The sequence below is a fragment of the Ascaphus truei genome, unplaced genomic scaffold (assembly GCF_040206685.1).
Source record: "Ascaphus truei isolate aAscTru1 unplaced genomic scaffold, aAscTru1.hap1 HAP1_SCAFFOLD_385, whole genome shotgun sequence".
In the NCBI taxonomy this organism is placed as follows: domain Eukaryota; kingdom Metazoa; phylum Chordata; class Amphibia; order Anura; family Ascaphidae; genus Ascaphus; species Ascaphus truei.
In genome coordinates this window covers 279,770-292,553 of record NW_027456715.1, presented here as the reverse complement: position 1 = coordinate 292,553, position 12,784 = coordinate 279,770, and the positions used below count along the sequence as shown (strand labels likewise).

Genomic DNA, 12,784 nt, shown 5'->3' with positions numbered 1-12,784 from the left:
GGACAGACTCATAGCTCCCTTCTGTCTGTGTCACTGTGTCACCCTGCGGGGGAGGGTCAGGCTCATAGCTCCCTTCTGTCTGTGTCACTGTGTCACCGTGCAGGGGGAGGGACAGACGCATAGCTCCCTTCTGTCTGTGTCACTGTGTCACCCTGTGGGGGGAGGGACAGTCTCATAGCTCCCTTCTGTCTGTGTCACCCTGCGGGGGGAGGGACAGGCTCATAGCTCCCTTCTGTCTGTTTCACTGTGTCACACTGCGGGGGGAGGGACAGGCTCATAGCTCCCTTCTGTCTGTGTCACCCTGCGGGGGGAGGGACAGGCTCATAGCTCCCTTCTGTCTGTTTCACTGTGTCACACTGCGGGGGGAGGGACAGGCTCATAGCTCTCTTCTGTCTGTGTCACTGTGTCACCCTGCGGGGGGAGGGACAGGCTCATAGCTCCCATCTGTCTGTGTCACTGTGTCACGTTGCGGGGGGAGGGACAGACTCATAGCTCCCTTCTGTCTGTGTCACTGTGTCACCCTGCGGGGGGAGGGACAGTCTCATAGCTCCCTTCTGTCTGTGTCACTGTGTCACCCTGCGGGGGGAGGGACAGGCTCATAGCTCCCTTCTGTCTGTGTCACACTGCGGGGGGAGGGACAGGCTCATAGCTCCCTTCTGTCTGTGTCACCCTGCGGGGGGAGGGACAGTCTCATAGCGCCCTTCTGTCTGTGTCACTGTGTCACCCTGCGGGGGAGGGTCAGGCTCATAGCTCCCTTCTGTCTGTGTCACTGTGTCACCGTGCAGGGGGAGGGACAGACGCATAGCTCCCTTCTGTCTGTGTCACTGCGTCACCCTGTGGGGGGAGGGACAGTCTCATAGCTCCCTTCTGTCTGTGTCACCCTGCGGGGGGAGGGACAGGCTCATAGCTCCCTTCTGTCTGTGTCACTGTGTCACCCTGCGGGGGAAGGGACAGGCTCATAGCTCCCTTCCGTCTGTGTCACTGTGTCACCCTGTGGGGGGAGGGACAGGCTCATAGCTCCCTTCTGTCTGTGTCACTGTGTCACCCTGCGGGGGGAGGGACAGACTCATAGATCCCTTCTGTCTGTGTCACTGTGTCACCCTGCGGGGGAGGGACAGACTCATAGCTCCCTTCTGTCTGTGTCACTGTGTCACCCTGCGGGGGGGGGAGGGACAGACTCATAGCTCCCTTCTGTCTGTGTCACTGTGTCACCCTGCGGGGGGAGGGACAGGCTCATAGCTTCCTTCTGTCTGTGTCACTCTGCGGGGGGAGGGACAGGCTCATAGCTCCCTTCTCTCTGTGTCACTGTGTCACCCTGCGGGGGGAGGGACAGGCTCATAGCTCCCTTCTGTCTGTGTCACTGTGTCACCCTGCGGGGGAGGGACAGGCTCATAGCTCCCTTCTGCCTGTGTCACTGTGTCACCCTGCAGGGGGAGGGACAGACTCATAGCTCCCTTCTGTCTGTGTCACTGTGTCACCCTGCGGGGGAGGGACAGGCTCATAGCTCCCTTCTGTCTGTGTCACGGTGTCACCCTGCGGGGGGAGGGACAGACTCATAGCTCCCTTCTGTCTGTGTCACGGTGTCACCCTGCGGGGGGAGGGACAGGCTCATAGCTCCCTTCTGTCTGTGTCACTGTGTCACCCTGCGGGGGAGGGACAGGCTCATAGCTCCCTTCTGTCTGTGTCACGGTGTCACCCTGCGGGGGGAGGGACAGACTCATAGCTCCCTTCTGTCTGTGTCACGGTGTCACCCTGCGGGGGGAGGGACAGGCTCATAGCTCCCTTCTGTCTGTGTCACTGTGTCACCCTGCGGGGGAGGGACAGGCTCATAGCTCCCTTCTGTCTGTGTCACTGTGTCACCCTGCGGGGGAGGGACAGACTCATAGCTCCCTTCTGTCTGTGTCACTGTGTCACCCTGCAGGGGAGGGACAGACTCATAGCTCCCTTCTGTCTGTGTCACTGTGTCACCCTGCGGGGGAAGGGACAGACTCATAGCTCCCTTCTGTCTGTGTCACTGTGTCACCCTGCGGGGGAGGGACAGACTCATAGCTCCTTTCTGTCTGTGTCACTGTGTCACCCTGCGGGGGGAGGGACAGACTCATAGCTCCCTTCTGTCTGTGTCACTGTGTCACCCTGCGGGGGGAGGGACAGACTCATAGCTCCCTTCTGTCTGTGTCACTGTGTCACCCTGCGGTGGGAGGGACAGGCTCATAGCTCCCTTCTGTCTGTGTCACCCTGCGGGGGGAGGGACAGGCTCATAGCTCCCTTCTGTCTGTGTCACTGTGTCACCCTGCGGGGGGGGGGGGGGAGGGACAGACTCATAGCTCCCTTCTGTGTGTGTGCCATTGCCCCGAAATGTTGCCCCCCTATTTTGTCCCTATTTTACCTTTACCTTCCCCCTCCCCCTTGTGGTATTCCTTGTGCCCCCTCCCTATTCCTGTGTTCTCTCCCTTTCCCCACCCACAGTGTGTTACTTGGAGCTGACCCCATGACCCCATGACCCCTAGTTTGCACTATTTGCTTCATTACATTGATTTGTTGGCATATCTTTTATTTTGACCATGTGTTACTCTATTCGTCAGTGAGTGCTGGGAACACCCCCCCCCCCCCACTCTCTCTCTTCCATACAATATAAATAGGATATAGGGTGGGGGCATACCTCCACCTGGGACAGGTCCAGCAGATCCTCCTCACAGACCTCACAGCCACCATCATGTGTCCAGGAGTTCGGGACATAATTCCCCAGGTAATTTAGTTGCAGCTGAGGATGAGGAGAGGATGAGGAGAGGATGAGATGAGGATGAGGAGAGGATGAGGAGAGGATGAGGAGGATGAGGAGAGGATGAGATGAGATGAGGATAGGATGAGGAGAGGATGAGGAGAGGATGAGGATAGGATGAGGAGAGGATGAGGAGAGGATGAGGAGAGGATGAGGAGAGGATGAGATGAGGATGAGATGAAGAGAGGATGAGATGAAGAGAGGATGAGGAGAGGATGAGGAGAGGATGAGGAGAGGATGAGATGAGGATGAGGAGAGGATGAGGAGAGGATGAGGAGGATGAGGAGAGGATGAGATGAGATGAGGATAGGATGAGGAGAGGATGAGGAGAGGATGAGGAGAGGATGAGGATAGGATGAGGAGAGGATGAGGAGAGGATGAGGAGAGGATGAGGAGAGGATGAGATGAAGAGAGGATGAGATGAAGAGAGGATGAGGAGAGGATGAGGAGAGGATGAGGAGAGGATGAGGAGAGGATGAGATGAGGATGAGGAGAGGATGAGGAGAGGATGAGGAGAGGATGAGATGAGGATGAGATGAGGATGAGATGAGGAGAGGATGAGGAGAGGATGAGGAGAGGATGAGGAGAGGATGAGGAGAGGATGAGGAGAGGATGAGGAGAGGATGAGGAGAGGATGAGGATGAGGATGATGAAAGAGAGGACTATTTAATCTGCTCCTTAAAGGACACAGTGAGAAAAAAATACCAGACTAACAAAAATATAACAAACCGGCACCAACTGCGGCAGCAAATTAACTAATGTGCACTAAAATACGGAGTTAATGTTAAAAAATCCGAATGGGGGGGTACCGAGCAGAGCCCCCCGCCTGACGCCCACTGGGAGCCAAACTCTGAAACCGTCCCAGTGGACTCGGCGTACGTGTACTCTGCCCGGATACGGGAGTACGCCAGCGCCCGGAACATGGCCACAGTGTTTGTTGGGACCTCACTCTCCAGACACTGCTTCCTGGGCTTATAAATGGCTAGCTTAGCCAATGCCAGGAGCAGGCTGACGGGGAGATCCCTGGGCTTATAAAAGCTAGCTTAGCCAGTGCCAGGAGCAGGCTGGCGAGGAGATCCCTGGGCTTATAAATGGCTAGCTTAGCCAGTGCCAGGAGCAGGCTGGCGAGGAGATCCCATGGCTTATAAATGGCTAGCTTAGCCAATGCCAGGAGCAGGCTGACGAGGAGATCCCTGGGCTTATAAATGGCTAGCTTAGCCAATGCCAGGAGCAGGCTGGCGAGGAGATCCCATGGCTTATAAATGGCTAGCTTAGCTAATGCCAGGAGCAGGCTGACGAGGAGATCCCATGGTTTATAAATGGCTAGCTTAGCCAATGCCAGGAGCAGGCTGGCGAAGAGATCCCTGGGCTTATAAATGGCTAGCTTAGCCAATGCCAGGAGCAGGCTGACGGGGAGATCCCTGGGCTTATAAATGGCTAGCTTAGCCAATGCCAGGAGCAGGCTGGCGAGGAGATCCCTGGGCTTATAAATGGCTAGCTTAGCCAATGCCAGGAGCAGGCTGGCGAAGAGATCCCTGGGCTTATAAATGGCTAGCTTAGCCAGGAGCAGGCTGGCGAGGAGATCCCTGGGCTTATAAATGGCTAACTTAGCCAATGCCAGGAGCAGGCTGGCGAGGAGATCCCTGGGTTTATAGATGGCTAGCTTAGCCAATGCAAGGAGCAGGCTGGCGAGGAGATCCCTGGGCTTATAAATGGCTAGCTTAGCCAGTGCCAGGAGCAGGCTGACGGGGAGATCCCTGGGCTTATAAATGGCTAGCTTAGCCAGTGCCAGGAGCAGGCTGGCGAGGAGATCCCATGGCTTATAAATGGCTAGCTTAGCCAATGCCAGGAGCAAGAGGATGAGGAGAGGATGAGATGAGGATGAGATGAGGATGAGATGAGGATGAGATGAGGAGAGGATGAGGAGAGGATGAGGAGAGGATGAGGATCCCTGGGCTTATAAATGGCTAGCTTAGCCAATGCCAGGAGCAGGCTGGCGAGGAGATCCCTGGGCTTATAGATGGCCAGCTTAGCCAATGCCAGGAGCAGGCTGGCGAGGAGATCCCTGGGCTTATAAATGGCTAGCTTAGCCAGTGCCAGGAGCAGGCTGACGGGGAGATCCCTGGGCTTATAAATGGCTAGCGTAGCAAGTGCCAGGAGCAGGCTGACGGGGAGATCCCTGGGCTTATAAATGGCTAGCTTAGCCAGTGCCAGGAGCAGGCTGACGAGGAGATCCCTGGGCTTATAAATGTCTATCTTAGCCAGTGTCAGGCTGGCGAGGAGATCCCTGGGCTTATAAATGGCTAGCTTAGCCAGTGCCAGGAGCAGGCTGACGAGGAGATCCCTGGGCTTATAAATGGCTAGCTTAGCCAGTGTCAGGCTGGCGAGGAGATCCCTGGGCTTATAAATGGCTAGCTTTGCCCAATGCCAGGAGCAGGCTGGCGAGGAGATCCCTGGGCTTATAAATGGCTAGCTTAGCAAGTGCCAGGAGCAGGCTGGCGAGGAGATCCCTGGGCTTATAAATGGCTAGCTTAGCCAATGCCAGGAGCAGGCTGACGAGGAGATCCCTGGGCTTATAAATGGCTAGCTTAGCCAATGCCAGGAGCAGGCTGACGAGGAGATCCCTGGGCTTATAAATGGCTAGCTTAGCCAATGCCAGGAGCAGGCTGACGAGGAGATCCCTGGGCTTATAAATGGCTAGCTTAGCCAATGCCAGGAGCAGGCTGACGAGGAGATCCCTGGGCTTATAAATGGCTAGCTTAGCCAGGAGCAGGCTGGCGAGGAGATCCCTGGGCTTATAAATGGTTAGCTTAGCCAGTGCCAGGAGCAGGCTGACGAGGAGATCCCTGGGCTTATAAATGTCTAGCTTAGCCAGTGCCAGCTGGCGAGGAGATCCCTGGGCTTATAAATGGCTAGCTTAGCCCAATGCCAGGAGCAGGCTGGCGAGGAGATCCCTGGGCTTATAAATGGCTAGCTTAGCAAGTGCCAGGAGCAGGCTGGCGAGGAGATCCCTGGGCTTATAAATGGCTAGCTTAGCCAGTGCCAGGAGCAGGCTGGTGAGGAGATCCCTGGGCTTATAAATGGCTAGCTTAGCCAATGCAAGGAGCAGGCTGGCGAGGAGATCCCTGGACTTATAAATGGCCAGCTTAGCCAATGCCAGGAGCAGGCTGGCGAGGAGATCCTTGTGCTTATAAATGGCTCGCTTAGCCAGTGCCAGGAGCAGGCTGACGAGGAGATCCGTGGTCTTATAAATGGCTAGCTTAGCCAATGCCAGGAGCAGGCTGACGAGGAGATCCCTGGGCTTATAAATGGCTAGTTTAGCCAATGCCAGGAGCAGGCTGACGGGGAGATCCCTGGGCTTATAAATGGCTAGCTTAGCCAATGCCAGGAGCAGGCTGACGAGGAGATCCCTGGGCTTATAAATGGCTAGCTTAGCCAATACCAGGAGCAGGCTGACGGGGAGATCCCTGGGCTTATAAATGGCCAGCTTAGCCAGTGCCAGGAGCAGGCTGGCGAGGAGATCCCTGGTCTTATAAATGGCTAGCTTAGCCAATGCCAGGAGCAGGCTGACGTGGAGATCCCTGGACTTATAAATGGCTAGCTTAGCCAATGCCAGGAGCAGGCTGACGAGGAGATCCCTGGGCTTATAAATGGCTAGCTTAGCCAATGCCAGGAGCAGGCTGACGAGGAGATCCCTGGGCTTATAAATGGCTAGCTTAGCCAGGAGCAGGCTGGCGAGGAGATCCCTGGGCTTATAAATGGCTAGCTTAGCCAGTGCCAGGAGCAGGCTGACGAGGAGATCCCTGGGCTTATAAATGTCTAGCTTAGCCAGTGCCAGCTGGCGAGGAGATCCCTGGGCTTATAAATGGCTAGCTTAGCCCAATGCCAGGAGCAGGCTGGCGAGGAGATCCCTGGGCTTATAAATGGCTAGCTTAGCAAGTGCCAGGAGCAGGCTGGCGAGGAGATCCCTGGGCTTATAAATGGCTAGCTTAGCCAGTGCCAGGAGCAGGCTGGTGAGGAGATCCCTGGGCTTATAAATGGCTAGCTTAGCCAATGCAAGGAGCAGGCTGGCGAGGAGATCCCTGGGCTTATAAATGGCCAGCTTAGCCAATGCCAGGAGCAGGCTGGCGAGGAGATCCTTGTGCTTATAAATGGCTCGCTTAGCCAGTGCCAGGAGCAGGCTGACGAGGAGATCCCTGGTTTTATAAATGGCCAGCTTAGCCAATGCCAGGAGCAGGCTGGCGAGGAGATCCCTGGGCTTATAAATGGCCAGCTTAGCCAATGCCAGGAGCAGGCTGGCGAGGAGATCCCTGGGCTTATAGATGGCTAGCTTAGCCAATGCCAGGAGCAGGCTGACGAGGAGATCCCTGGGCTTATAAATGGCTAGCTTAGCCAATGCCAGGAGCAGGCTGACGGGGAGATCCCTGGGCTTATAAATGGCTAGCTTAGCCAATGCCAGGAGCAGGCTGACGAGGAGATCCCTGGGCTTATAAATGGCTAGCTTAGCCAATACCAGGAGCAGGCTGACGGGGAGATCCCTGGGCTTATAAATGGCTAGCTTAGCCAATGCCAGGAGCAGGCTGACCAGGAGATCCCTGGGCTTATACATAGCTAGCTTAGCCAATGCCAGGAGCAGGCTGGCGAGGAGATCCCTGGTCTTATAAATGGCTAGCTTAGCCAATGCCAGGAGCAGGCTGACGTGGAGATCCCTGGGCTTATAAATGGCTAGCTTAGCCAATGCCAGGAGCAGGCTGACGAGGAGATCCCTGGGTTTATAAATGGCTAGCTTAGCCAATGCCAGGAGCAGGCTGACGGGGAGATCCCTGGGCTTATACATGGCTAGCTTAGCCAATGCCAGGAGCAGGCTGACCAGGAGATCCCTGGGCTTATACATGGCTAGCTTAGCCAATGCCAGGAGCAGGCTGACGAGGAGATCCCTGGGCTTATAAATGGCTAGCTTAGCCAGTGCCAGGAGCAGGCTGACGGGGAGATCCCTGGGCTTATAAATGGCTAGCTTAGCCAATGCCAGGAGCAGGCTGGCGAGGAGATCCCTGGTCTTATAAATGGCCAGCTTAGCCAGTGCCAGGCTGACGAGGAGATCCCTGGGCTTATAAATGGCTAGCTTAGCCAGTGCCAGGAGCAGGCTGGCGAGGAGATCCCTGGACTTATAAATGGCTAGCTTAGCCAATGCCAGGAGCAGGCTGGCGAGGAGATCCCTGGTCTTTATAAATGGCTAGCTTAGCAAGGGCCAGGAGCAGGCTGGCGAGGAGATCCCTGGTCTTATTGATGGCCAGCTCAGCCAATGCCAGGAGCAGGCTGACGAGGAGATCCCTGGGCTTATAATTGGCTAGCTTAGCCAGTGCCAGGAGCAGGTTGGCGAGGAGATCCCATGGCTTATAAATGGCTAGCTTAGCCAGTGCCAGGAGCAGGCTGGCGAGGAGATCCCATGGCTTATAAATGGCTAGCTTAGCCAGTGCCAGGAGCAGGCTGGCGAGGAGATCCCTGGTCTTTATAAATGGCTAGCTTAGCAAGTGCCAGGAGCAGGCTGACGTGGAGATCCCTGGACTTATAAATGGCTAGCTTAGCCAATGCCAGGAGCAGGCTGGCGAGGAGATCCCTGGTCTTATTGATGGCCAGCTCAGCCAATGCCAGGAGCAGGCTGACGGGGAGATCCCTGGGCTTATAAATGGCCAGCTTAGCCAGTGCCAGGAGCAGGCTGACTGGGAGATCCCAGGGCTTATAAATGGCTATCTTAGCCAGTGCCAGGAGCAGGCTGACGAGGAGATCCCTGGGCTTATAAATGGCTAGCTTAGCCAGTGCCAGGAGCAGGCTGACGGGGAGATCCCTGGGCTTATAAATGGCTAGCTTAGCCAGTGCCAGGAGCAGGCTGACGGGGAGATCCCTGGGCTTATAAATGGCCAGCTTAGCCAGTGCCAGGAGCAGGCTGACGGGGAGATCCCTGGGCTTATAAATGGCTAGCTTAGCCAGTGCCAGGAGCAGGCTGACGAGGAGATCCCTGGGCTTATAAATGGCTAGCTTAGCCAGTGCCAGGAGCAGGCTGACGGGGAGATCCCTGGGCTTATAAATGGCCAGCTTAGCCAGTGCCAGGCTGACGAGGAGATCCCTGGGCTTATAAATGGCTAGCTTAGCCAGTGCCAGTGCCAGGCTGACGAGGAGATCCCTGGGCTTATAAATGGCTAGCTTAGCCAGTGCCAGGAGCAGGCTGACGGGGAGATCCCTGGGCTTATAAATGGCTAGCTTAGCCAGTGCCAGTGCCAGGCTGACGGGGAGATCCCTGGGCTTATAAATGGCTAGTTTAGCCAGTGCCAGGAGCAGGCTGACGAGGAGATCCCTGGGCTTATAAATGGCTAGCTTAGCCAGTGCCAGTGCCAGGCTGACGAGGAGATCCCTGGGCTTATAAATGGCTAGCTTAGCCAGTGCCAGGAGCAGGCTGACGGGGAGATCCCTGGGCTTATAAATGGCTAGCTTAGCCAGTGCCAGTGCCAGGCTGACGGGGAGATCCCTGGGCTTATAAATGGCTAGCTTAGCCAGTGCCAGGAGCAGGCTGGCGAGGAGATCCCTGGGCTTATAAATGGCTAGCTTAGCCAGTGCCAGGAGCAGGCTGACGGGGAGATCCCTGGGCTTATAAATGGCTAGCTTAGCCAGTGCCAGGCTGACGAGGAGATCCCTGGGCTTATAAATGGCTAGCTTAGCCAGTGCCAGTGCCAGGCTGACGAGGAGATCCCTGGGCTTATAAATGGCTAGCTTAGTCAATGCCAGGAGCAGGCTGGGAAAGGGGGAGAGGAGAGTGAAAGAGAGAGAGGAGAGTGAGAGGGGGAGGGGAGTGAGAGGGGGAGGGGAGTGTTGTGAGAGGAGGGGGAGGGGACTGAGAGGAGTGGATTAAGAGGGGGGAGTGAGAGGAGTGGGAGGGGAGTGAGAGGAGTGGAGTAAAAGTAGGGGGAGGGGAGTGAGAGGAGGAGAGTGAGAAGGGGGGAGAGGAATGAGAAGGGGAGAAAGAGAGAGGGGGTGAGGGGAGAAAGAGAGGGGGTGAGGGGAGAAAGAGAGGGGGTGAGGGGAGTAAGAGAGAGGGGGTGAGGGGAGAAAGAGAGGGGGTGAGGGGAGTAAGAGAGAGGGGGTGAGGGGAGTAAGAGAGAGGGGTGAGGGGAGTAAGAGAGGGGGTGAGGGGAGTAAGAGAGAGGGGGTGAGAGGAGTAAGAGAGAGGGGGTGAGGGGAGTAAGAGAGAGGGGGTGAGGGGAGTGAGAGAGAGGGGGTGAGGGGAGTGAGAGAGAGAGGGTGAGGGGAGTAAGAGAGAGGGGGTGAGAGGAGTAAGAGAGAGGGGGTGAGGGGAGTAAGAGATAGGGGGTGAGGGGAGTGAGAGAGAGAGGGTGAGGGGAGTAAGAGAGAGGGGATGAGGGGAGTAAGAGAGAGGGGGTGAGGGGAGTAAGAGAGAGGGGGTGAGGGGAGTAAGAGAGAGGGGGTGAGGGGAGTAAGAGAGAGGGGGTGAGAGGAGTAAGAGGAGTAAGAGAGAGGGGGTGAGGGGAGTAAGAGAGAGGGGGTGAGGGGAGTAAGAGAGAGGGGGTGAGGGGAGTGAGAGAGAGGGGGTGAGGGGAGTAAGAGAGAGGGGGTGAGGGGAGTGAGAGAGAGAGGGTGAGGGGAGTAAGAGAGAGGGGATGAGGGGAGTAAGAGAGAGGGGGTGAGGGGAGTAAGAGAGAGGGGGTGAGGGGAGTAAGAGAGAGGGGGTGAGGGGAGTAAGAGAGAGGGGGAGAGGGGAGTAAGAGAGAGGGGGTGAGAGAGAGTAGTACCTTGGTAGGCCCATTTCCGTGAATAACTACAGGCGTCGTATCATACGCCACATTACGAGCTCTGACTTTATCCCGGTCAAACTTTAGGACAACCTCATCTGTGGAGAGCAAATTAATAGGGTCAGCGGCGCCCCCCTGTGATGGGATAATAGGTTCAGCGGTGCACCCTGTGATGGGATAATAGGGACAGCGGCGCCCCCCTGTGATGGGATAATAGGGACAGCGGCGCCCCCCTGTGATGGGATAATAGGGACAGCGGCGCCCCCCCTGTGATGGGATAATAGGGACAGCGGTGCCCCCCTGTGATGGGATAATAGGGACAGCGGTGCCCCCCTGTGATGGGATAAGAGGGCGTCTCACACACGGGGGATTCCTATAAGGTAATAGGGACAGCGGTGCCCCCCTGTGATGGGATAAGAGGGCGTCTCACACACAGGATTCCTATAAGATAATAGGGACAGCAGTGCCTCCCTGTGATGGGATAAGAGGGCGTCTCACACACAGGGGATTCCTATAAGGTAATAGGGACAGCGGTGCCCCCCTGTGATGGGATAAGAGGGCGTCTCACACACACAGGATTCCTATAAGGTAATAGGGACAGCAGTGCCTCCCTGTGATGGGATAAGAGGGAGTCACACACACGGGATTCCTATAAGGTAATAGGGACAGCGGTGCCTCCCTGTGATGGGATAAGAGGGCGTCTCACACACAGGATTCCTATAAGATAATAGGGACAGCGGTGCCTCCCTGTGATGGGATAAGAGGGCGTCTCACACACGGGATTCCTATAAGGTAATAGGGACAGCGGTGCCCCCTGTGATGGGATAAGAGGGCGTCTCACACACGGGATTCCTATAAGGTAATAGGGACAGCGGCGCCCCCCTGTGATGGGATAAGAGGGCGTCTCACACACACGGGATTCCTATAAGGTAATAGGGACAGTGGTGCCTCCCTGTGATGGGATAAGAGGGTGTCTCACACACAGGATTCCTATAAGGTAATAGGTACAGCGGTGCCCCCCTGTGATGGGATAAGAGGGCGTCTCACACACACAGGGGATTCCTATAAGGTAATAGGGACAGCGGTGCCTCCCTGTGATGGGATAAGAGGGCGTCTCACACAGGGGATTCCTATAAGATAATAGGGACAGCGGTGCCCCCCTGTGATGGGATAAGAGGGCGTCTCACACACACGGGATTCCTATAAGGTAATAGGGACAGCGGTGCCTCCCTGTGATGGGATAAGAGGGCGTCTCACACACGGGATTCCTATAAGGTAATAGGGACAGCGGCGCCCCCCTGTGATGGGATAAGAGGGCGTCTCACACACACGGGATTCCTATAAGGTAATAGGGACAGCGGCGCCCCCCTGTGATGGGATAAGAGGGCGTCTCACACACACGGGATTCCTATAAGATAATAGGGACAGCGGCGCCCCCCTGTGATGGGATAAGAGGGCGTCTCACACACAGGATTCCTATAAGGTAATAGGGACAGCGGCGCCCCCCTGTGATGGGATAAGAGGGCGTCTCACACACAGGGGATTCCTATAAGATAATAGGGACAGCGGCGCCCCCCTGTGATGGGATAAGAGGGCGTCTCACACACACGGGATTCCTATAAGGTAATAGGGACAGCGGTGCCCCCCTGTGATGGGATAAGAGGGCGTCTCACACACAGGATTCCTATAAGGTAATAGGGACAGCGGTGCCCGCCTGTGATGGGATAATAGGGACAGCGGTGCCCCCCTGTGATGGGATAAGAGGGCGTCTCACACACGGGGGATTCCTATAAGGTAATAGGGACAGCGGTGCCCCCCTGTGATGGGATAAGAGGGCGTCTCACACACACAGGATTCCTATAAGGTAATAGGGACAGCGGTGCCCCCCTGTGATGGGATAAGAGGGCGTCTCACACACACGGGATTCCTATAAGATAATAGGGACAGCGGTGCCCCCCTGTGATGGGATAAGAGGGCGTCTCACACACAGGATTCCTATAAGGTAATAGGGACAGCGGTGCCCCCCTGTGATGGGATGAGAGGGCGTCACACACACAGGATTCCTATAAGGTAATAGGGACAGCGGTGCCCCCTGTGATGGGATAAGAGGGCGTCTCACACACAGGGGATTCCTATAAGGTAATAGGGACAGCGGTGCCCCCCTGTGATGGGATAAGAGGGTGTGTCACACACACACGGGATT

The 12,784-nt window shown here is 56.2% G+C and overlaps 1 protein-coding gene across 1 annotated transcript in view; it reads right to left on the bottom strand.

The window, feature by feature from the left end:
- Positions 1–12,784, bottom strand: part of PLOD3 (procollagen-lysine,2-oxoglutarate 5-dioxygenase 3) — a 135,797-nt gene that overhangs the window by 58,317 nt on the left and 64,696 nt on the right. Inside the window, 2 exon segments of the mRNA XM_075583818.1 lie at positions 2,660–2,761; positions 10,582–10,679. Coding sequence (XP_075439933.1) covers positions 2,660–2,761; positions 10,582–10,679 — 200 coding nt within the window.